The 25,757-nt window shown below is 40.0% G+C and overlaps 1 protein-coding gene across 5 annotated transcripts in view; it reads right to left on the bottom strand.

The window, feature by feature from the left end:
* si:ch73-63e15.2 (protein strawberry notch homolog 2) overlaps nt 1-25,757 on the bottom strand; it is a 60,132-nt gene that overhangs the window by 14,513 nt on the left and 19,862 nt on the right. The window contains exons 1-8 of one of the 5 annotated variants that reach the window (XM_053322667.1): nt 22,966-23,065; nt 22,077-22,200; nt 3,996-4,172; nt 1,814-1,900; nt 900-1,008; nt 626-786; nt 387-520; nt 92-182 (exon numbers count right to left, since the gene is read on the bottom strand). In XM_053322667.1, coding sequence (XP_053178642.1) covers nt 92-182; nt 387-520; nt 626-786; nt 900-1,008; nt 1,814-1,900; nt 3,996-4,172; nt 22,077-22,200; nt 22,966-23,009 — 927 coding nt within the window. In that variant the 5' untranslated portion in view covers nt 23,010-23,065. Of the gene's footprint in view, nt 1-91; nt 183-386; nt 521-625; nt 787-899; nt 1,009-1,813; nt 1,901-3,995; nt 4,173-15,487; nt 15,977-22,076; nt 22,201-22,965; nt 23,066-25,757 lie in introns of those variants that run through there. The other 4 variants (XM_053322665.1, XM_053322664.1, XM_053322668.1 and 1 more) reach the window with 4 other exon arrangements.

A 25,757-nucleotide genomic window follows, 5' to 3' on the forward strand; every position in this document is an offset into this window, starting at 1 on the left:
TTGGAACATGGCTCACTTAGTTTCATTTTCTCCTCAGACGGATTGAAGCAAACATTTCTAAGCTTGTCACGCTAACTCCATCTGGACTCACCTTGTTTAAGGCATGCACAGGAATATTCGGTGCTTCTATGTCTTTGAGATCTCTCTCTGCATCAAATTTCAGGTCATTTGATATGCTGAACCTGAGGGCAGGAACATGACAATTAGTTATTCAGCTAGTTTCCGTACAAACGTGCTGCTACATGTTCAGTATATCCTGGATACTATTCACAATCACATAAACCAATTATTGCACACCACTGAAGCAGTTGTTATTTAAGGTTTCACACTGCTTTTAAAATCCCTAAATGATTATACACCAATAAGTGTAGCATCTCCTTTCTTACCATAGCGCTTTCTTCCTTCCCTTAAGGTAGTTCTCCACGATGATTCCCGCCACAGTGCGTCCCTTTCCGACCCCTGCCCCATCTCCGATCAGGAAACCTGCTCTCTGGTTGTTCTGAAGGATCACCTCGTGTTGCTGAGAAGAAAAAGTAAATGTATGAACAGAGATGTCTTGAACAATTAAAAAAACTAATCTTCATCATTCCAAGCTGAAGACTTGTATATGCAGCAATATGTGTACCTGGCAGGCATAGATGATGGCCTCTAGCTGCAGAGCGGACAGCTGGCCACTGTTAATAGTTGACTCGTGGATAGACAGAGTGTATGTGATGTCAGGAGGAGGGACGCTGGAGAGCGTGTTGGTCTCCACCACTATGTCAGGATGAGAAATTCCTATAGTGGCTGTAGAGAGAAAAGGGCAGTTTTAAAGGAGGTAAAAAAAAACTGTCAAATGAAAAAAAGCAAGAAGTGGATGAATGAGTAGCTGGATGTTGACATTCAGTCTAGTGGCCTACATTTGGAAGGTCTGTACTCAGCATATGTGTCTACATGTCCCAGTTCCTCTGTCTCCTCCTCTTCAGCATCCTCTTCCTCTACTGGTGGTGACTGGGTTCTCTGAGCCTGCTAACACCAAAGAGACAACAGTGATGTAATTCACACTAAAAGCCAAATTTGGGTGAATGTACATTTATTGTTTCAGCTTAGGTGAAGATCATTTAGGAAAGAGACTGTAGCTGAAAGTCAGAGGCAGGTTAGTAAGAAGTTTGTACAGCGCATGTGGAGCTTTATGTGGTTAATGAGCAATATTAATCAGCGGAAAAAGTAAAATAACAAATGGAAATGAAGGGTGCATTAAACCATCTGAAAGCAGAATAAAGGAGAGCTTTAAAACATGTTTGTTACAGCAGACTAAAGAGCGCTTTTAATATTCAGGCAGTGCCAGATTAAATTTATCTGAGAAAGGCAAAAACAATGCAAAAGGTCCCATTTTGACAGAGAGGTCAGTAACAAATATTACACAGCCTCTGTTCTTCTCACATACAAAATTCAAAAGACAATGCAGTATGTGTTACAATTGTCTCTCTACGCAATTGCAGAAAGTCCAATATATGCAATATAAAGCAATGATTTCATCATCTGTGGTAATACAGAGGCTTACTAAAGTAGGCTCAAGTATAAGCACTGACTATTACCTTCATGCACTGTCAAAATGTGGCCTTTACTCTTACATTAGTGGCATATTATGTCGTTATACAAAACAATATATGCTTTATCTTGTACTGCAAACATGCAGGGCAATCATCAGCTGCACAACAGTAGACATATAACATGATCTGCATATTTGTGCACTTCTGATAACTGCAAGGCTGATATGGTTAAAGAGCTTGGTTTAACTTTAACATCAGATTGGAGAGGTTGGTGTGGCTACCTGAAATCCTCCTAAAGGTGGGGTGCTGATAATAGCAGTTATATCATCCAAACTGGCCAAGCCATGAAACCTGCTGGTGCCATTCAGCTGTCAACAAAACATAAAATAAAGAAATACAAACTCAAATAAACACAGAGGCAAATGCATAAGTAAATAGAAAAAAAAACAAAACACAAGTAATCACTCTTGTGTTTGTATGTGTATGCATGTGCATGAGAGCGTGCGGGCACTTTATGGCTGTCTGATGGAGCTGCACTCAACAAAATGCAATTTGTTGTCTGGCTGTGAAAAGCCAGGGACAACAACAACAACAAAAGGCAGATAAAGCCGCGTGTGTCTGGGAAACATAATGGATGAAATGAGGGCAGAATGAAAAGGAAAACATAAAGGGCTTTCAGAAGGCAGCAGAAATAAATGTACTCTGATTCATATCAAAAAGATATCCTCGGATCCATCTAATTCAAAGAGGACTCAACAGCAACGCCAGCAGAAACGACACGTCCCAACAAAGTCGCTCTCTTCAAATCACGACTTGGAAACAGTGTTATACTGCAGATCAGTGGGTTTCTTTCAAAGGACACCTCATCAAAAACAAAGATGACTATTATTTACATAACCTCATTTGGGTGTCTATAGTGGCATCTAATTTGGAGATAACATTTTGAGTACCACTGCACTACACAAGATCAACTGCTATAAAGAAAAAATATGTTTTCAAAATGAAAAAGTGTTTCAATATTTCTGTACAGTGTCGGTGTGCAGTTGTAGAGGTGGTCAGTCACGTGGAAGCCAGTGTGATAAGGGTCCCTGAAGTTCAAAATAGCGGTGTTCCACATGGTTGCAATAATTCAATCTATTTTAATTACACTGTGAGCATAATGGATGACTGAAATACATTTGCAAGTAAAATCAAGGCAATAAAATCCTTCTGCTCTTTTCTTGTGAAGTGAATTAATTTGCAAAAAATCTCCAATATCCTCTGAATTGCTTGGAGAAATTAGCAAAGATTTGAGAGTCCCTACATCTGGAAAAAGAATATTTAAATTCTCAGATGTTTCAGGATCTAGATCAATAAATGGGAATACAGCATCATGGTTGTATGTCTCCACCACCCAGTCAGGTTGCAGTTTACATCCATGTCTAATATTTGTAGTGAAGACTTCGGGGGTATTTAATTAAAGCTGTAAAGTGTATTTTCATTGTGTGTATTCACATTCGTCTCATCAATTCAGATGTGAAATATGTTCACAATCTCCCCTTCTGTTTCTGAGTTATGGCGTTGAATAATGGCCAGAAAATGTCACAGAGAAGGTGAACTATGACCTTTGCATATAAAACATCATGACTTCATTATTTCATCTTATTTGACACTTGTTTGAAACTTTGTCATAAATAGCATATTCATTTTTGATTTAGGACCACCAAATTATAATCAATTCATCTTGGAGTCCATGTGGACGTCTGAGCCAGACGTAATGAAATTCTCTCAAGGCGTTCCTGAGATATTGTGTTTACGAGAATGGGACGGACAACCCAAAAAACATAATGGCCTCTGGCCACGGCTGTCATCGGCACAGAGGCATAAAGGCAAATCTGGACATGACTGCGCGCACAATGGTCTTAGCTTAGCAGTGGACCACATATTTTTCACAGGCGTATTCCACAGACTCATTTTTGTCAGTTGGCTTCACAGTTGTACAGGATATTACAGATTCCCCAAGAATGGCTGAATGCTTGGAAGAATGGTAAAGCTGGTTAGACATATGCAGTAAGAATATTGTTTTATTATTTTAAAATAATTTTAAATTGCTTGGTATGTGCAGCGGTACGGCAGTATGGTTGTGATGGAGAACAGAGCTAGTTGTAATGTCATTGAATCATTACATGTCTGAGAATTAAAAAGATTTGTCAACACAAAGCATGAAACATGATTTATAGGTCAGTAATTAATGTTGGTGATTATTACTTCCTAACAAGATAATAAGCTGACTTGACACAAATTAGTGAATGGGTGGCCAGTAGCATTACTGACAATTGCTTGGTGTTTGTTGCCCGTCTCCTAGAGCAGACACACATGTGTAGATTTAAACAAGTTTGTATTGCATGGCAGCTGTAAGGTGAGCTGTTGGTGTGGTGATCAGGGCTTCTGGTAATCATATGTGTGAGAGTGTTTGCTACTGACCTCTAGCTGGCTCTGTGCTGGTGTGGTGGTGGTACTAGTGTTGACGTCCCAGATGGTGGGCACCGTGTCCAGGTTGTCTGTGCTGATGAAGGACTGGGTATCAGCATATTCCGACAGAGAGTCAGCCGGAGAGGAGAACAGAGAGTTTGTGGAGAGGTCATCAATGCAGGACAGGTCCTGAAGGCAGAGAAAAAGAGGGTGTGTTAAGTTATAACTTAAGTTTAACAGGTAGGTATCCAAATCAATACACATAAGATCAGCCTTTTATTGTTATATTACACTTCATGAGAAGAAGAGGAACACCATAAATCCAAATCATGCAACATCTTCTACAACAGACAAGGCACAGTGTGCGTGCAGCACAGGAATAACAAATAACAATGATGAGGAATAAGAATGGATGGGAGTGAACCTCAAACATAAAGGTGGCACAATCATTTTGGATTTCAGCCAATCCTGTTCTCTATCCGGAGTAACACGAGCAGTCTAAACAAAATGTAATCACACACAGATGTGTGAAAGTGAGCATGTAAAACAGAAAGCGAGGGGCAGGCATAATGAGTGCTTGTGTCCGTGTATATGTGTGTGTGTCATTTTAGCCATGGCTGCCTTCCAGTCGCCCCCCTATTCATATCCTTTCCAAGCCATTAGCATGCCATGTTCTTTAACTAGCTTCACACAGGCACCCCTGGGCCTCCAGAGACTTATAAACATGGATGTGGGGAGATAGGGATTGAGTGATGGGGAGGGGCAACAGAGAACACTGTAGACAACAATGAGCTGAGCAGAAGAGGAACTGCTTTTGGAAATGAGAGCATGGCTCTCATCATTTTATTGTCTGTGTGTGTGTGTGTGTGTACGTGTGTGTATGCGTGTAGCCCAACATGTGTAACTGTACTGGGCATGCAAGAAGGACTATGAAGCAGCCATAAATAGAACTGGAGGATTCAACTTGCTAACTCAGCAATTTCCTTTCACTGTTTACCACACTTTAACGTCTGGTTGTCTCTGCTGTGTAGCTCTGTATTCAAAACGTCAACACAGAAATATCAATACAGTTAAATAACACATTTCTATAACTTCCATCAGGCTAGCATCCTTTTCTGTAGCACATCCACAGATACAATTTTTCAGATACTGTGTAACCAAAACTGATAGTGATCGGGGTTAAAGCACAATGTGCTATTAGGACTAAAGATGACTAATAATACGGTGTCATAAGAACTTAAAGGAAAAACTGTCCAAACACAGAGATAAATGATTAGTTGTGATGCTGACTCAGTTTCAACAATAACCTGCTACTGATTAATGCTGAGAAGCTGTGCTGACTTCTGTCATAGCTGCCTGTTAGCCATTACTCACAGTTCATCTGAAAATGTTTCACAGACGTGAGAAGACAAGACGTCGAGCTCTTAGTGCTAACATGACTACATCATGTGGGAATGGGGCCTAGTGTGGGTGGTAAATAGCAGGCAGACAAACACGAGCTCAGCCCTGTGTGTGCTAACAGATGCTGTACATGTATATATTTTTGCCCTCTGCAGCTCACTGACCATAACATGTGGATGTTTGCGTATTGGAAAGAGAGCTTTTTCAAGGGTAAAGCACTCAGCTTATCGGAGTTTGCTGGTAGCTCTATGATTATGTCTCACTCTTCAACTCTCTCACCCTACGTTTCTCTTTCTCTTTCTCCCTGCGTGTGTGCGTGAGTGTGTGTGTGCTTCCTGAGGGCAAGATCAGGCACGAACTCTGAAAACAGGCTCTCTAGAGTTATTCTGCCCTTCAGACAGCTGATTGGAGCAACTGTCTTTTCTCGGGTGACAGAAGGTCCCGGTAAAATACCACTACCGCTCCTTGACACATAACCTGTCACTTTTCTTTTTTTTTTTCTTTAAACCGCCTTTTCTTTCTCCATTTTGTTTGTACTTTCTGTCAGCTGTGTGTCGTCCTATCTAACTCTATTCTCTGTCTCACCCCTTGCTCTCGTCCCTCCTTTCTTGGCTCATCTGGCTGAGGACAGATGAGTAAACAACAAGGCTTGGAAAAAAGGGACACCATGTCACCAGAGGCATCATTCCACAGAAACATAATTGTGGAAACACACAGATAAGCATATTGAGACATGCAGTGAGTCTATGATGGTAAAAAGTATATAGATTTTTTTATTTGCAGCAGAGTAAATGACAAACATTTGATGAGAGAGGGATTAGTTCAGATCCAAACATTGATACCCATCACTGGATAAAGTCTGCTTAAACAGATTTGATATAAAACGTTGGGTTACAGTTTAAGTTATGAGCTGTCATAATAGCTCTGTGTGTAAAAATGGTTATGGCTATAAAATGTTAATAACTTCAATGTGCTGCATCATAACAGATGAATTCAAGCTCAAGCTGAAACGAGCCCTAAATACATTTGTTCTGCAAATATGTGCTTTGTATTTACATCTGCGGTTTAACGGTCCGTGTTACGTTTTGATATGACTTGTGTTTGCGTCATGTAAACTCATTTAAACAGATTGTGTCACTGTGCTGACGCAGTGCTGCTTTTCAGAGAGGACCGACAGTTCTGATGCAGCCGAATCACAGAAAACTGCGGCAGGTTAGTGCTAACCAGGACATGGCCGACCTCAGCACCATGCTAATCGAGTTGTTAAGCAGAGCGTAACAGAGGCAGCAGTGTGTCCCCCGGCAGGGCCCGTACCCAGGGCAAGTTCATCTACTGTTCCTAAGACTGGGCCCTGCCAAGCAGAGATAAGGCTTGAATTCCAACTGCTCTGATGGTAATCTGGCTCCTTCCACAGCACACAGCCACACAGCCGTATAACTACTAATCCTGCCTCCCTCTCTGTAACTCTCTTTTTTTTCCTGCCGCACAAAATAAAAATAAAAAATCTGACTACGTGTGTGTGTGTGTGTAACTCTTTCTTTCTTTCTTTCTTTCTTTCTGTCTTTCTTTCGAAATTGCTTCCAGGGAATGAAATCTGTTTCAAATCTTTATTGTTATTTCTGGGAATATCCCGAGAAAAATCATGTGTGTGTGTGTGTGTGTCTGGTGTGTACATACACACAAAAAGGACATGTGAAATCCCATGTGCAAGTTTTTTTCCTGTCATTTGTCCACCCTTCTGTGAACAAGTAGCCCTTCACGTGTTCCTCTTCCACTTCAGTTTCTCCACTGCTCTGAATGCTAGGACACACATTAACCCCCCCCACCACCCCCCCTTACAATATATACAGTGACATTACAACCACAACCAAATACAAGCCTCCTTTTGACCGCTAGCGTGTAGTATGGTTCAATCTAAATAACCTTTTTCTCAAATGGACTTTCTGTGAAAAACTGCATATAGAAGCACAGCACATATACTGTATATCACACCATGTACCCACAGAAGCAGTAAATTATATTTGAGAGCCTGGATAAGGACAGTTGTCTGCCTGGGGATGATTAATGTGGCACATGGAAAAGAAAAATGGCTGCAAAAAGCCCCCCACCCTCCCCAACTCACCAGATGAGAGTTACTTGATATTTTTTGGTTGAAGGTTATCAGGACTAAGAATCAGAAGTGGAAAAATACATTTCTAAACATAAACCACCCACAAACACCCTGGATTCATTATCTGTTATGGTTAATGTATTTACTCTATGATGAATAATGTAAAACAATGTCACACAACACAACCGCCTCCTTAAAAACCCATGGTAACTGTTGCCAGGCACAGTCAGTTTGAAATAATCATTAGTAAAGACAAAATTATGAAAAAAGCATTTATTTGTGCTATTCGGGCAGCTTTCAAAGTTTCCATGGGAAAAGTAAGTAACAGCATTTCCTCATATAATGACTAGAATGACACTTCTTATGACACAGCCCTTATAATAAGCTCAAATGCTGCCATACAAGGAAGTAAAGCAGCTCTACTTTTTAGTTTGCTTTATACACTGTTTTACATAGGCTTATCTAGCTCTCTTGTCTTCAAATGTTACTACTGGAGGAAAACAGCTTCTGATCAATAGTCATATATCAATAGTAGCTGTGTATCACTAACAAAGATTACTAATTATAATTGAGGTTTATCAGATGGGATTTATTCTCAAGAACATGCCCTTAAAAGAACATTTTCAAAAGACATGGCTTGTGTTTCCCATAAACTCCACCGTGGTGGAATCATTCTTTCCACAACAGGGTAGGATGAACAGATTACAGGAGTTCCCCCAACCCAATTTTGGTATTGACCAATCCTTTGTATGTTAGTTCTGATCACTACTAACTCCACTGTTGTCTTGGGGAAAGCACAGACAGCCACACAGTGTTGAAAGCTTACTTTTCCACAGCATTTTCTTTGGCATGTTGGAAATGTCGACAACTGTTGACATGCCGGCATGTGGTGAAGTCTGTATGGTGCAACAGCAGGGATGGGATTTCTTACCAATGTACCTCTCATAAAGCCCCCCCAGTTATCTTTGATGCAGGTCATGATCAAATCAAAGCTTCATCATTTGTTGAACCAACCTCTCGTGTGTTCATGTTAAGAAATTACTGTGAAATTTGCCTTTAACAGTTTGTTACTACCCCAAAGTACTTCCCCCGCTATCACAAAAAAAAAGCAGGTAAGAACTTTATTTAGTCCGCAGGCCACATCCTGTTAAACTCAATAACCCAATGATTTGCAAGGCCAAGCTGAGGCTGCAGGCTGCAGGCAGGCAGGCCAGGCCCAGGGCTTTCCCCTCCTACACACTGCCAGCTTGGCTGCTTTTCCAAGGCTACAACACATGTCACCCTACCCTCCCACTTACCTCACACACCCACATATATGTACACACAAACAAGTCTCAAGTGACCTCACCATCTCAGCCATACGTTTATGTCATCTCTTATTCTCTGTCCGGACTTTTAAACCTATCCCATCCCTTATTTCCCATCTATCTCTGCCATCTCCTCTCTCTGCACTTTCAGCCTCTCATTGTTTGTTTATCCTAGTTTTGTTTTCCCACGGAGTTCTGCAGCAGGAAGAGGATATTTTTAACCACTTATTTTCATTGATATTAAATTTTAGCCAGATATTATCACCATTTAATAGTTATAATGAGTGATAAAAAAGGTAATAAATCTAAGCCTACTACTGTACACTGTAGAGAATAATAGTCACTGGGGTCAACATAAATTTAAGAGTAATTCAGAAAAGGTCGTTAACTGCTGTGGTCTGTCGGAGCAGCAACTTTAACACCTTATGCACTGGGCCCTTTTCAATCCTCTTTTATTACACTTAATGGCTACAGAAATACTGCCGGAGCCTGTAAATGTATCTGTAACAATAGTAGTAGGGATGTGGGTTTGTGAATGAAATAAACAGTCTGCAATCTGATGGCTATAAATGCTAATAAAATGCCACAACTCTAATTTGTTGTGATAGTGTACAGCGAATGTTCAACCAAGCATGAGGCTGTGCACAAGCCAAAAAAAAAGTGCACTGGAAGTAGCGGTCTTATCTGTCAATTCATGCTTTCTGCGTGTGTGTGTGATTAAACTGGTGGAACTGAGGGTTATTAGTTCACCCACCCCAATGATCAGCTGACTGAAACAACCCCTACCCCAGGCTCTCTGCTCTGGTGTCAGCTGTTGACCTTGTCCATGGAGTCAACAGAACTTGACTGATGGCCTGTGTGTGTGTGTGTGTGTGTGTGTGTGTGTGTGTGTGTGTGTGTGTGTGTGTGTGTGTGTGTGTGTGTGTGTGTGTGTGTGTGTGTGTGTGTGTGTGTGTGTGTGTGTGTGATTTCATGGAGGTGGGTCTGGGGCCAGGAACTGAAAAGCCACCACTGGTGTCTCTCTTTCTGTCTGGATTACGTTATACCAAGCTGTCTGCATGTCCTACATCTCTGACATATCTGCTGGGCTGTGACTTTAATAGCACAGCTCTAAGCTTTTCCTTTCCGTGACCTTCTCACACACTTGAAGCAGACACTGCCTTTTTAGTAAACTGGCTCTTTGATTAATCTGCCCCTGAATAGACTGGTAACAGTTTATACTTCTTCTCATTTCGAATTCATCATTAACTTGATTTATTTTGCTGTCTAGTAGTTAAGCACATTAAGTGTTTAGTGGACAGAACTGCTGCTGTATTAAGACTCAAATGCACAGAGTGATAATTGATGCGCCTCATTTGATGCTCCTTTGATGCACTGTAGGCATTAGATTTGAAATGACAACATCTCTGAACCAACAGATTTGTGCTGTTGTTCTTTGTATTTGCTGTTAGTTGGATGTAATGAATTAATGTAATAGAGAAATGCAGAGGAGGCAAATTAAACTAAAAGCATTTGTTTCCACAGAGAATCATCTGTTGAGTGTTTGATGGTTATATTTACACTCTGCCACTATATGATCAGAATATAACATTTTATTTTCCATCATTCACTCTACCAGCGCCCCTTCTCCTTTCTTGACCACTGCCATGCTCTCTCTCTCTTTCATGCCATCTCTCTCTTTTTCATTTGTCAAAAAAACTACTTTGGTTGCTTGGTTCTCATTTCAAAACACTTCAAAATCAAGATAAGATTGAAGCAGTAGCATCAAGACAGTTTGATGCACCTCAAAAAGCTTTTAAACTAAATCTGCTTGTCCCATCTCAGAGCTTTAATCAAGAAACCAATTTGTCAAAAAGCTGCTGTATTTTACACATGGATATTTTTAACATCTTGCTTTGGTCTGTAAGATCCTTTAGTCACACAACCTACAACCAAAAATACCAATTCAACTCTGGAGAGCTGCTCACAGTTTTTTAGCAGTTCCACTAAGCACATAGAGCTCCACTTAGGCCCCCACGACAAAGCTGATTCTAAAAGGCCTCTGACAATAATATTTAATCTGTGCTTCCTGCTGAAATTTGTTCCAAAGACACACGTTGACTCTTCTTGACAACTGTGCTGCTGTTTAATTTGTAAATGTTAATTTGAGGGGACAGTCTGAGAAAGGATGTAAGATGATCACATGTGATTGTTTTGACATGTTTACAGCTGTAAATATAAGAAAATAATAGTCCTCTACTTGTCTCATTCACAGACAACCATTCCTAGAACAACTATCCCAGGCCAACCGAAGCAGTATACCCAGTCCAGGAACCTCCTGACAGTCAGGCTTTCATGTTGTGCCAAGTCTGAGTAAAACAAGCCAGGGACAGCTTGCTGCTTACAAGCCTCCTGGAATTTTCCAGTGTTTTCATATGTTCTGGAAAATAAAAGGATGCCATGTCAAGTGTCCCAGCTAGCAGCCCGATGACTGGTTCAAAGAACAGCTCATCAAGTTGTGTATGTAGGAGACCCTAAAGCTGACTACTAGAAACTAATAATGGTAACTAGGCTCTATAACACACACGATACTGTCGGCAGATTAATCTACCTAACTGGGAAAATCCAGATGTCTTTGTCCAGCAAAGGACATGCAGGTGCTAACACGTGAAAAAGCAGGAGGAGTTGAGAAAGAAAGAGAGGAAAGATCCAGAATAAAAAGCAGGAAAGAAGATATGTTGTTTTTTGGATTGGCGTCAAGAGGAAGTTGGCCACGGATAGATGCCATGAGGATGAGCTGGCATACACAAAGACATGTCTCAATAGTTCAAGTCAACAGTTTCACCTAGTAAGAAGAAATATAGAAAAGAAGCATAAGCATCCAGAACAGTGTGGTGAGTTCTGGAAAATGATTTGTAAAACTGAGTAAACGTTAAAAAAAACACAAAAAACTAAACAAAAAAACAAAAAAATGACAGATAGTATCTAATTTTGTGGCTCTGTGTGTTTGTGTGCAGTGTGAGAAACTTGCGTGTATGAGCCTGAGTATTGACGCAAGATGACGTCTCAGTTATGCAGAAATTTCAACACAGAATACCGCACAGCATTTGTAACAGGGGTAAACTGTCATTTCTAACAGTCACATGTGACGTAGCCAAGAGGATAAGTGACTGTGTCAATATGTCAAAACTTAAAAAAAGAACACCAGGTCTGCGCAGTCAGTCAGATAGATCATGTTTCCATGCAGACGTCTCTTTACGTCGTCAACCTCTCCCTTTAACAGGAGCCTATTAGAGTCTTTATACATTATTTACACAAAGACACAGTTGCTTTATTTGTTAAAGTGGTTGAAATTGATATTATACAGAACAGCCAAGATAAAATTGAAATAAGGCTATGTTTTACCACATCCTATTTTTTATTTGTAAGTGTGGGAGACCAGATTACAAGAAGCTTCCCCGAAATAAAACCACATCTGAAGGGTACATTCACAGGTTCTCTTGTTGCCTCTGACAACTTTGCGCTCTTTTTCCTTGTGCTTGACACATACCCCCACTTTCACACACCTAGTCTCAGAGGACAACTATCATTTTGTGAGTCAGGATGGTATGCTTATAACCTGTTAGTTGCTGATTTGGTTCTCAGGTAAGAAATTTACACAGCCTAAACTGGGCAGGGAATTTACACTTTTAACACCATGGGCACAGGTCACTCATTTTTAAACCTTATGAAAGACCAGATAACTCTGAATGAATATCTTCACATTCTCACTTTGAAGTATCTCCAGTTAAAATAACTTCAAAAGCATTTACAATCAGGATTTACTGATTACTTTTAACACATGAATGTGCTTTGACATCATTTCAATCAGATATGGAATACAACTTTCATAACACTCGTTAAAAAGATGAGCATGACGTGCCCAATAAGAGTGCAAGAGAGATTTATTCAGCAGTCACTTTTATGACTGAATTTATATGCTGCAGATGATTGTAATAAAATGAATATTTTGAGCTAAAAAAAATTTACAGCAATTTTCCTGGCCCAAAATCAGGCAAATGAGGTACCTCAACGATCATCTACTGAACCTTTATTTAGCCATTTATTTTGATTACACTATAAATAGACACAGTAAAACAAGAGTGGAAATAGAGGGACAGGCAACAAAGTTATCCAGCTGAATTTAAACTAGGAATGTGGTCATTACATATGTGACTTGACCATTCAGCTAATTGACACCGGTTGTCTGGTTGTTAGTGTGTGTTATAAACACAAACACCAAGAGAAAGACAGCACGTAACCTGTGTGTCTCACACATCGGGAGAACGTGCAACCTCCAAACAGAACTGCTCCTGTCGGCTGCCAGATTTGAACACAGGACCTTCTCACTTTGAGACAATCGTTATCTATTGAGATACAATGACACCACAAACGTAGAACATGCAGAGCAGCCTAACAATAAACCAAACCTTTGACAAAGTTTTCATTCAACAAGGTGATTTTAGTGGGAAAGTACTAAGAAGTCCAAAATGATTGATTCAAGAACATGAGTATTGAGTATTCTCAAGTTGATGTGGTGAGGTGGATGGCTATTAGATGTGTGTATATATACACAGTCTAATATGAAAGGCTATAAAATCTTGAGATCCTCTGTATTATTATGATGTATTATGTATTTATGAAAATGACTGCACATCTCTTGACGTGTGACTCGTGTCCCAGTTTTTACTAACATTTAGAACCAGTGAAACATTTAGAAACCACCAAAGAATCAGATTTGTATGTTTTGCTATCACTACAGGCAACCATTCATGGATAGTAGCGAAAATCACTCGTTAACAGTAAAACAAGATGATCCGTAACACCTGCACTCTGACATGTTCATCTTCGGTCTCTTCCTCCTGCTGCAGCTGTCTAGTGTCAGACAATGCCTGACAGATTTGCTTCATTTTGCATCTCAGGATGTAGAATGAATTATTTTTAATGACCAGCAATAACCAGCTCAAATATCACCATATGTTTTGTCTTTTCACCTAACCTGAAGCTGTTCCCTTTTTTTTTTGCAATTACTATTGGCACTGATGCATGACACATTTCATGCAATAAACTCAAATTTAAATCATTGCAGGCATGATTACATATTGATAAAGAAATTTCTCTTTGCAGCATAGGAAAGCTGAATTGCTGGTGCCCATCCTCTATCTTCTAGCCCCCTCTCCCCAGTCTCACTCTCTCACTTATCACTCTCATCATTGTTTATTCACTTCCCGTAAGCTGCACGCCTAGATCATGCTCGAGGTTTAACGTGATACCAGGAAACAGACAAAACGTGCCCACCAAGAGGCTGCCCTGCTGCGACCCCATCCTTCAGGGACTAGTTAAATTTTTTTTCTCCACATTGCTTTTTTTCCCCCACATGAGACATACACACTCATAATACTTTTGATGCATGGGTGTTAACTCAAACTGCATGTGTAGAGGAAAGACATATCCTGGTGAGATGGACAGAAACAAAACAAAAGCAAGCAGATCCATGAAATGGGGTCCTCAGCCGGACTGTTTTCATGTTAAAAAAATGTGGATTTGTTGTCTAAAGCTTGAATTATTTGAGACCACGGATTGTGTAATGTCTTCTATTCTGCAAGAGCGAAAATGCTGACAGGGCGAGTTTAGACAATCAGTCAGGAATAGGCTCGGCAGGCCTCGCACGAATAAAGTCACTGAACTCATATAAGCTACAAATTCACCCAACACACTCTAATGAATGATGAACTAAAAAAACAATGCAATTCCATCTACCATGCAGTAACACCAGTGCACATTTTTAACAGCCATTCAGAAAACAGATGATAGTGCTGTTTTGCCTGACAAGATATCAGGTTCTAGCACTTACTGGAAGACTGCAAGGGGTGACACAGACAATCATTTGTCATATTTCCTGGCTGGGAATGAGAGTCTCAGCGGAGCAGCGGGTGAATGACTATGCTGGCTGACCTGCCGGTGAAGAACCACAGCCAGACTTGCTCTCTGGCTCAGAGGCAAACTTTCAGTGAGCCTGCTTTACCGTTTTTGACATTTTCCTCTCTCAATAAACAGCAGCCGAGTCTAAAACAGATTAAACACAGTCGGTGGATAATGGTTTAAGCCTCGTCTGATGTTAAAGTTCAGCTGAGATATCAATTTAAAAAACCTCTTGAGACTGAGACGTGGCTCAGCACTCGTCCAGGAAACCAGCTCTTACAGGCTATTATGAGAAACTCATTTGAAAACTGCTTTAAAAATCCATTTTCACACTTTCTGATTGTCTCTTGTCTTGTCTCTTGTCTTGTCCAATCATTTTTAAAATATAAGACTATAAAAAAAGGATCACTTCCAATGAAAGCCAGCCTTTGTTGGTCTTGTACTTACACGGAAGTATTTTCAAAATTAATTCAAGGAAGTTTAAGTTAAAAATACAGCAATACTGAGGTAATAAAGTGCTTGCTCGTCTTATCTGGAGGTTTCCTGATAAGGACAATAAACACTCTTCACACAAGCAGCTTTCACTTGGTGGAAGTTGCGCATGTCTCAAAACACTGTTCAATTCCTGGCCATGACGCCACAAATATAAATAAACAACAGTCTTTTATAGTGGATTTTCAAATTTCATAAAGTGTAATATAAACAAAACAATACAAAACAAAAAAGAAGCAAAACAGTACTAGTACCTTGGGAAGCGGTCGTCCCAGCTGTGAATACAATTTAGTCCAGAACTGCATGAGAGACATGGGTCCAACAGCTGCAGTATGGGGGGGGGGGGTTTACACACACACACATCCACTCCTGCTTCACCTTGAATCCCCGAAAGCGACAGCCTCTTCCATGTGTTGATCAAAGTGTTGGTATTCACCTTCCACCCCAACAGTGGACTCTCACTAAGCCCTTTACAGTTCCTCTCTGGTCCCACACACTCATCTACCGCAGGTACGCTATGGGCGATCAGCTCACACACAAAAACTCTTGTCTCTCTCTCTTTCTCTCTCTCTCTCTCTCACTCTCACTCTCTCTCTCTCTCTCACTCTCTCACCAACAAGAGACACAGGCGATTCTAAAACATGCTTCCTGCTTCACCAGGCGCTGTCAGGTATTTGCATAGAGGGCTTAGTCATAGTGTATGTGGACTAGTTCCTCAGAGCTCAGAAAAGGTGGTTGGAGAGTGAGTGAGAGAGCAGGGGAGGGGAGGGGAGAGGTGGGGAGAAGAGGGAGGGAGGAGGGGAGGAGCTTTCAGGAAATGATGCTTTTGTTGGTAAGTGACTAGAGTTACTGGCAGTCGGGCCCATTTTACTGTACATGGTGTAACTCAACCGCATTTGTAGTGTAAACAGTATTGCGCTCTGGACCTGGCCGCTCCTCACACCCCGCTGCTTACCGCTATGTTTAATGGGCCTGGGCCGCTATTTAATGATTATTATATTTAGAGACTGAATCCCTGCCTGGCTGCCTGTCTTACTTCATACATTGTCTTTGTCTTTCTATTTGTCTGTGCAGGCTCAATTTCAAGACAGCTGTTCTAGTAATGATTATTATCTTATGGTTTATAGCTGTTTTTTAACTGGGGAGGAAAGTCATGAGAATGCAAACTTGTCAGTCAGCCTCTCAAATTTTCTCTCTATTAATTTAGCTGTGCTGTGTTTATCTGCATAGAAAAACAAATTGACAACCATGTTTAGAGTTTTTTACATGGTCCTCCAAAAACAATAAGAACAGCTTCAAAATATCAAGGAGAGAGCTGAAGTGGTCAGAAATGTATTAGCAGATCAAGTGCAAGCTGCAAATGTGCATATTCTGAAGTTATTTCAGCACTCAACAGCCAATATTTCTATTTGTGCACAATTAAACAAAAATACCTTTTTTATAAAAAAAAAAAGGTCATTCCTACTTACTGGAATCAGGGTTGTGATTGTTAAAGAGAATTCTGGGAATCTGATAGCAAATGGGTTATTTCAACAATTCAAAGATGTTTATCAAAGACAGTGTCATAACATTAGTTTTGTCTGATAAAGAGGCAATGTTAACTGTTGAAGAGCTCCATCCTAAGTGAGGTCATTGTGGTATTTAAAAACAATAATGTGATTTATCTCCTTTACTAGGGTTTTTGGAATAGAAGGGTCCATTTGCGCACCCGGCTTCCAGGAATACACGATATCAAGCCGGGATGCTGAAGTGCTGTAATGTCCATCTGTGCTGGACTGAAAGGGAGTCAGACTGTCAGAGACGGAGTGGCGCCTGTCCATGGTGTCATCATAGTATGAGTGGGAATCCTCTGGATAATGTGTGTGCATATGTGTGTATCTGTTGGGTCGCGGAGGGCCATCAGGGAGGGATGAATCATTGATGAGCTTTTTTGAAGGCTCAGACATACACACACATACCTCATTGCATCACAGTGTAAAGAAGGAGCTTGATTTCACTAAGACAACAACGCATCTGATGTAAAGGCAGTCTCATTGTCACATGCACCGTTTTTTTTTTTTTTTGCAAAAGCCTGGTGACAATGTGTAATGGAGGTGCTTGGGATCACATACTAGTAGAGATAGTTATTGTTTAGATTTTAGTATTGCTGATTTAATGTCCATTTATGAAAATTGATTCCAGTTCCCACCTGGTACCATCTTTCTTGCTGTTTCACTGATGTCTTTTCTTAATGCTATCAAACTGTAAACACCATACATGTGTGCTGGTAATGTAAAGTGCAGCAGGTCTAAAATTCACTTTCAATAATATTTTAACATTTGTTGAAGAGGCCAACCGCCCGGTGTTCATCTAAAATTAAACTGGATCAGGTGGAGCACACACTCCCCACAGAAAACAGTGCACCTATTAACCATCCTTCAAATTAACCTTTAAACTTCCCCTTTCAAACTAGGCCATCCAAATGAAGGTAGGGCGTCTCATAAGGAAGTAACTGAGATATAGAGCTGATCCTTGTCATTGGTGGTAAGCCGCAAGAAATAAGTCAAGAAAAACAAGATAATCATCTATGCCAGTGAAATAAAAAACCCAAAGCACCTTTCAGTTTAATCAACATCTCCATTTTGGGTCGTTTAAAAGCTCAAGTCAACTGAACATTTCTAGATGGACTGTGCACTGATTTCCTTGCAATTCAGCATGACATGTTTAGTAGGTTTTGAAGGGATTCTGAAGAGTTTTGAGACGGTCTTCATTTTGAGAATGTGTAGTAGTGAGAGGAAGAGCACGGGAATATGTGGTAAGAGACTAAGACCGCAAATGTGCCTAAACGTGCCTTTTTGCATGTACCTGTGTACGTACACGTACAGTATCTAGACTATACAGTAGGTGTGTTAATGTGTGCATTTGCACAACATTGTTCACTGGTTGAGGTTAGCCAGAGTGGTTAGTGAATGACTTCTGGTTTTTTGTTTTCCAGTAAGTCTTGTTTTCATTCTTATACTTTTCATAAGTTTGCATACTTTGGATCCACAAATTGACCCGATTTAAAACTTGCACAAGTGTGCACGTGAGACTGTGGCGAATTGTACAGTTCTCCTTCAGACCGCAGTGGGTGAGTTTAACATTCAGCGTCTTTTAAAGAGCAGGGGTTGTGTCTTTTGATGGTATTGATGATAAAGCAGTTTTTCTAGTTTATACTTTTCGTTTTCAATGTGTCCGTTCTGGTGTGTGAAAGGTCAGCATAGTCGGGGATATCAGGGTTCGTTTGAATCGAGATAAAAGAAGCCATTAATTCTTGTATATGTCTGAGTATTATTGCATATCAGTAGATATAACCCTCAGTTTGGTTTTGTCAAAGTTTCCACAGTTTATCTTTATTTTATTGTGCCCAAGCTGAGTGTTTTGATAGTGCTTTATTTTATAGGTTCCCGAGTTTCCCAATAACTCCTGAGAAAGATTTAATGTGGAGCTGTTTTTTCCTTCAGATGTTTTCTGGAAAGAGTCAAGAAATTTGGCACTCACATATCAAATGATCAATTACCGTAAGTAATAAGCCTTTCATAAAAGCATTGTCTCAATCCATTTCTTCTTTCAAATACAAATAATATCTAATAACTTAAAAAGATTAATAGACAATAATAAACTTAGTAAATATCTACAAAATATAAGAAAATATCTACTACTTAATGATCCAATAGGTTTCAGTGGAGGTGTTTATTATGAAATGTATTATGACATCTTCTAAAGCCATTGCAGTGTAATGTAATGGGTCTATTAGGTACATTAGAAACCTCTGTATGTGTGTGGTAAACATATTACTTTAATTGTTCAAAGCATATCAAAAATGTGAGACATCAAATTTATAAACATCATTGTACGGCAGACATGTATTCCATTTCAGTTGTTTGATATTGATATATAGTAATGGGCTGATAATCTAAGATAGATATTGACTCTCAAAGAGGAGTCTATTCATTCTAATACAAACAAACAGTCGGCTCTAGTTTTCCAGTTACCAGAGATCTCCACATAGACATCCTGTCTGCATGCTGTACCAGTGTGCCTTCTTACAATATGAGGATATTCCAACTGAGCTCTGTTGAAGTGCATAAACAAACTATCACACAGTGGGAAGCCGTGCAAACCAAAAGAGATTTCACTAATGACTCTACAGTTGTAACTGAAACTAGCTGGAGGTAAACATGACTGTCAGTCACCTGGCAGCTAAACAAATGCATCAATGATTTTAATCAGTCACTCACACTAGCCCAAATTTCTTCTATACTGTCACAGTTTAACAGTGCAAAGAGAAGAAGAAATCCTGCTTTACGGCTGTGGGTGAATAGAGGAAAAACTGGGCAGGGTCGGCATGCTGTGGTGATGGGAAGGGGGAAAAAATGGAGGATGTAAAAGGGAGCTGAATGTGAGGTGGAGTACTAGTCATGATGACCCCGTGACTTACATTTTCTCTGCATGCCTCACATGGCAGGGAGTGTCCAAAACCAGAGAGAACAGCTGAGAAAGCACAACACAAGCACCCTCTCTCTATCTCTCACACATACAGAGACACACACTCACACACCATAACATTCCTCATCTCCAATGCTGGGAAACCAAACCTGTTGCTTACAAATGCACCAACGATGGAGCCAATTGAATTTAAACAAGAGCAGAAATGACAACTGTCAGGCCATACTGTTCTAAATATGTGGACAGATAAATAGATCCAATGTGTATCACATAGTCATGACCCCTCCTTATAAAGAAGAAAGCCACAGTCAGACACGCTGACACAGGCAGACAGAAAAGTAGGGAAACCCCACATGAATCACTAAATCCATGCCAGAACAACAGTGCACATGATGAGGAAGATACACCACTCTCCTTTATGAAAGCCTTCATGTGTAGCCTTTGTTCTTGAAATCCCCCCCGGCTTAAACAACCACACAAAACATTTTCATACGTGATAAAAGTCTTCTTCTTTTTTTCCATAGAACCATCACACTCAGATACACACCTGGACACAAACATGAAGTGAAACTCTTGTGTCTACTTGTGCTTCCTTTTAAATGTTGATCATTGTTAACTGTATGTTAGTAGAGAGACTAATACTGAGATTAATACTACTGGGGGTAGTGCAAATACTACTGCACATACAAACAAGTCTAACAAAGCTTCAAACTACACATCAAAAGTGGACAAAAGACCAATATTACCTGAGATTTACCTCTATATTAAAATGACTTCTGATGTATTCTTTTTCAAGATATTTGATGTTCTTGCAAGTGTAGTGCCAGCAACATAATGATGTGCACCTGTAAAGACCTAACTTCATTAGGCAAAACCTTGCATAACTTCAAATCGCTTTTATCAAACCTACACGCTATAAGACGAACCTCCAGAGAGCCCCTGTACACAGCTGCTGAAGGAAAATACTTCCTACAATGTGAAACTGACTCATTTTTGTTTTGAGTATTATAATCAATTAAATCACACTGCAATCATGTGAATGCTACAGATATATGCAATAATATTGCACTAAAAATATACATTTTAAGGCTACATTTTTCACCTCCCTTTCAGTGGGTTTCATTATTCAGCTATGAAGTGGTTTTATTAACCTTAAGATAGCAGTAGTTTGGGCTTTATCTAGTTTGGGCTGAATCATTTAAGTGCCTTTTGAGAAACAATACTCAACTTTCTTATATATAGTTAAAAGATGATTTAGTAATGATTTTATTTGTGTATACTTAAAACGTACCCCTGCTCTTTCAACAACAAATACAGCAACTTCACTCATTCTGAATGCATGTGGACATTAAATCCAGGTCATTAGCATCTACATTATTCAGTGAAAAGATTTGAAAAATGCATAATCAAGTAAAGAAATGCCTTTTTTTTTTGCATCTGCTGTCACACCTCATCCCCCCCTTTGACATTTATTACTTTGGCCTTATGTTGAACCATGAAAAAAATCCTATGCCTTTTAACTGTCAGACAGGCTAATCATATGGACAATACTGCCAGTCTGCTTGGTAACCCATGATTGCCCTTCTTCAAAACTCATCATCTTAGCACATTGTGTTTTAATATGGTTCCATAATGGCAGTCAATCTATTCAGACCAAATGGGCCTCAGATTAGAAACTCACTGGTCTGTGTCAGAACAATTGCCTTACTAAAAGAAATTGGCAAGACTGACACAAAAGCACTAAGAAATAGAAAATGCAAATGATGGACTGTAAAGCATATTCAGCTGGACCGGTGGGGTAAATATGTGAGTGAAGAGAAGCAAGCATGTTTACTTCACTCTCCACATATAAGCATTCCCCACACTGAACATGAATATCCTCAGCACTGTCTCCCCGGGGTGAGGATAAAAAAACCCAGAAATGCTCAAATAGGTCACAAAATCTTGAAAAACACTGAGAACTTTCTTACATCTCAAAATACACACAGCACAGCAGCATCTCTCTTTTTGGGGGGAGGATGCTGAGTGGAAGTGTAGAAGAATGCAAAATTACAGTGTCTTATTAATGACATGCCTTGACAGGAATGGGGCAGGTAGTGTTGCAGTCTAGACAACACCAGGCTTTAATCAGGTTGCACTCTGGTACATTAAGTGGAGCTGAGTACACATGGTAGACAGGATGAAAGAAGTGGGTGGGAGGCAAAGTCCATTCCTCTGATAAGTAAGTAGAAGAGAGAAGGACAGGTGGAAACAGCGGGAGAAAGAATTGAGAATGAAAACTACAATGTATGTCATTAGTCTTTTTCATACTGCCTCTTGTCTTACAGTTTGTTAATACCACAATGCCAACACATGCAAAAGACTTGTATAACCCACCTGGGAAAATTCGCCATTCCTCGGGAGGTTGAGGCTGGAAAAGTCCATGTCAGAGAATCCCGAGTACATGTCAAGGTGCACATCCGGAGTGGCGGTGGTAGTGCTGCTGTTCAAGTGGTATTGCCTGGAGGAGAGAGAGACCAGTTTAGTTTGTTTGAACAGTATTTATTCCAAGTAAAACTGACACATGCTGTTTTTTTTTAACAGTGATGTACTTAGACTATATATCTTAGAGCTGCCAAGTGTAACCACAGCCAACTATTGCTACTGTGCAATAAGTAGCTCCACTAAAGGAGCAACTGGAGAACTGAAAAACATATCAAGTTAAAGTCTTCAAGTCTAACCATCAGTACAGAAGATGTAATACTCAAATAAAATGACCTCACTACATGACACGGCATTAGATACTGTTTTAGACGTTCCAAATCGTCACATGACCTTAAAGCAGAAAACACTTTCAGTTTCATTTGTCGATAATGGTAAGTAAGTGGAGCTATATATTATATCAGGAAGTATAAAAATGAAGAGCTGTTACTACATTCAAGTGTTCGAAGTCAACATCAAATGTTAAAGATACAAGAAAGATAATATGAACACAAATATTACGTCAGGCAGAAGGAAGTTGACGCATGTAAGAGAAAAAGAAAGACACACACACACGCTCATGAGATTATCGTCACTTTTGGGGACATTACATAGATAATAGATAACATAATTTCCTGGAAACTTACCCTCACAATAAACTGGCACCACAGCTTTTCTCCCCAGTTGAACAAGCTGCCCCTAAGTAACTTGCGCTATGTCTGAAATTTGTCCCCAAAAGTAGCCTATGACAGAACACATACACACACCCACACATATCTAAGGAGAGTGAATGAGAACAAGATACCCATTTTTCAGATCCAAAGTCCAGCTTTCCTTCATACCAATCATTATCCTTTAGCCAAATGTTAACATCCAAAACAGCTCCGTAGACCTTGACAGACCCAACCTATCCTCATATCAGTTTCTTGTTGAGTGTCAGTCATCATATTGCAACAAGCTTCTATGGTGCGCACTCAAAACAAAAGAGAAACTAAACTTTCAAGGTGGAACTGCGACAGTGCCGTCCCACGTTCTTGTCTTCCAATCATGTGCCACGGCTCAGGCTCAGAGAGATTGAGCTTTGCCAAAGCTATTCACAGGATTTGGCTCTGTGTCCTTAACCACGGGCCAGAGATCAGGGAGAATGATTGATTTAAGTTCAAAACACACCAAGAGGTTAAGAGGCCAACCCTTTAGCCACTGAGTAGAAAGAAACCAGTGTATGAAACATGGTTCCTGTCATTTTTTTTTGTTGAATTTCCCAACACAATATTCAGCAGAATTCAATATTTAATCTGTTATATTGTGGGCATCCGTTTATAAAATTCCTGAGAATTCTTTTAGATAACCACAACACCACAAAATGTTTACAGTACTTTTTGAACAAGCAGTGATCACTGATGCACAAATATTTAAAAAAAAAAATCACAGATTATTTTTCCACAGATGAGAAGTAAAATTACACCAAAAAAAAAGCCAGACCAACTGTTCTAATCATGAGTGATGAACAGAAATTAGGAAAACATGTCATGGGATCGCACTGGCAGGGAGAGTCAGTTTAGTTCTTAGAAACATCACAGCTCTGTGAATGGTAACAATCATCCACGCTGGAAATCCCCTTCCTGGCCCTTCAGCCAGCAGTGATATGACAGTGATATTATTACAGTAGAAGTTTTGGCAGGCCGGCATCAGCTGCTTTCCAACAACACAAAGCTGGTTAGCGGCTCTCAGCCAAAGCAGACGATTGACTTACTGTTTTGTGTTCATGTACCTACAAGCAACGATGTAACTTTGGTTTGAAGAATAGGGGGGGATACAATAAAGGGGGCGGTGGAGTCTGGGGGTCGTACCCCAGGAAAACAAATGCAACTGAATCCCTTTTCTTGCATTTCTACATATATTTAGGGACTACAGTAACATATAACCTACCTGCAACTCAGTGCTGCTTCTCCCTGACTCGCCCTCCCTGTCTTCCACAGGCACCTCCACCTCATCTGACCTATCATTATTATTATTATCATTATTATTATTATTATCATTATCATTATTATTTGTTTAGTTTATTCATCAACTGTGTTCACGTCCTATAGTGTTCACTCCTTCCTCTCATTAACAAACCAACATCACCTGAGCCTTTATACATAACCTGCCTATGACTCAGTGTTGCTTCACCCTGCCTCACCCTCTCTGTTCTCCTTAGGCAGCTCCACCTCATCTGACCTCTGATGTGGAAGCAGAGTCCAGTAGAGAATGTGGTGTGTGTGAGAGTGTAACATTAAAGTAAACTAGCAGCAAGAGAGACTCTGCTTTAATTACATTGTTGGCAGACACTTATTTTTTGAGCTGGACAGGTTAATAGAAATATCATGCTGTTTTATAACCATCTTAAATATTTAGTTTGTCTAATTGCTTTTTCACTCCCTTCGGAAATATGGTGACTATACCGCTTGCCAGCCAATGTTAGTAATAGCCACATTACCTCCACACCTGCCACATTATTGCAAGAGTGTATCAGTGTTGGTTCAGTCAACGTCAGCCTAAAACCAACAGAGAGGAAAAGGGAGGGGCAGGAGGGTTAGGGTTAGGGGGAGGGGGATTTGGAAGGGGAACTGGGAGTTTGAGCAGGTGCTCTTTCCTTGTTGGCTTTTTTTTCCCTTTTCGACATGGCTTTAGTTTTCAGACTTTAAAAGTGGAGGGGTCTAAAACTGCCTTCTGAAAAGTGCAGATGCTACTGTGTCCTCTCGGTAAATTATGCCCCCGTCTACAGAAAATACTACAACAAACCTCCACCTGCACCCTCAGATCTGCCAACAGCTTGTTTCTCTGGGCCCCTGGTACCCAGCTCCGTACCATGGGGGCATCGAGCTTTCTCCTCTGCTCTTGTGGAACAGCCTTCCTAACCATGTGAAGGCAGCACAGACTCCAGACACTTAAAAAAGCCTAAAATCCATTTCTATTCAGGAAGGCTTTTCTTATTATTATTTCCTGTATGTTGTGTGATTTATGTTATCAATACTGTAGCACTTTGATCTTCACTATGTATGAAAAGAGAAATGTATTATTATTATTATTATTATTATTATTATTATTATTATACACAGGCTGTAGCTGTGTACAAATGATCTATGAACCTTGTTATTGTTTTATAATCTCTTACATGCTAACCATGCATATAACTATATATAATATATTTTTATTCAGTTAGAGACTCCAATCAGTGGGAGGTTAAACAGCTAAAATGCGTTTTTAAAAATAACTTATTTCCTGACAGACAGTCTGCATAATTTTTTTTTGACAACGTGAAATTAGGAACTTCAAGTGTCAGAACTGCTGTATGTTCCAAACACTATAATGCGGTTCAGTTATAAAGGTTTTATGTTGCAACAGTTCGCCAGAAGTGCTGATCTTTACAGCACAATTCAAGCCAATGTAATTTTCAAGAAATGGATCCCAAAATGCAACTAGGCAACATTCTTAACAATAACAGCCACACTGCAATATTATTAGCACAAATAATGCACACATGTTTTAGACATTGAACAGAACACAGATTTACTCGGCTAGAGTTCCTTTGAGTAACTGTAACACTCACTGTGT

Source organism: Scomber japonicus, chromosome 7 (genome assembly GCF_027409825.1).
Source record: "Scomber japonicus isolate fScoJap1 chromosome 7, fScoJap1.pri, whole genome shotgun sequence".
Classification (NCBI taxonomy): Eukaryota; Metazoa; Chordata; class Actinopteri; order Scombriformes; family Scombridae; genus Scomber; species Scomber japonicus.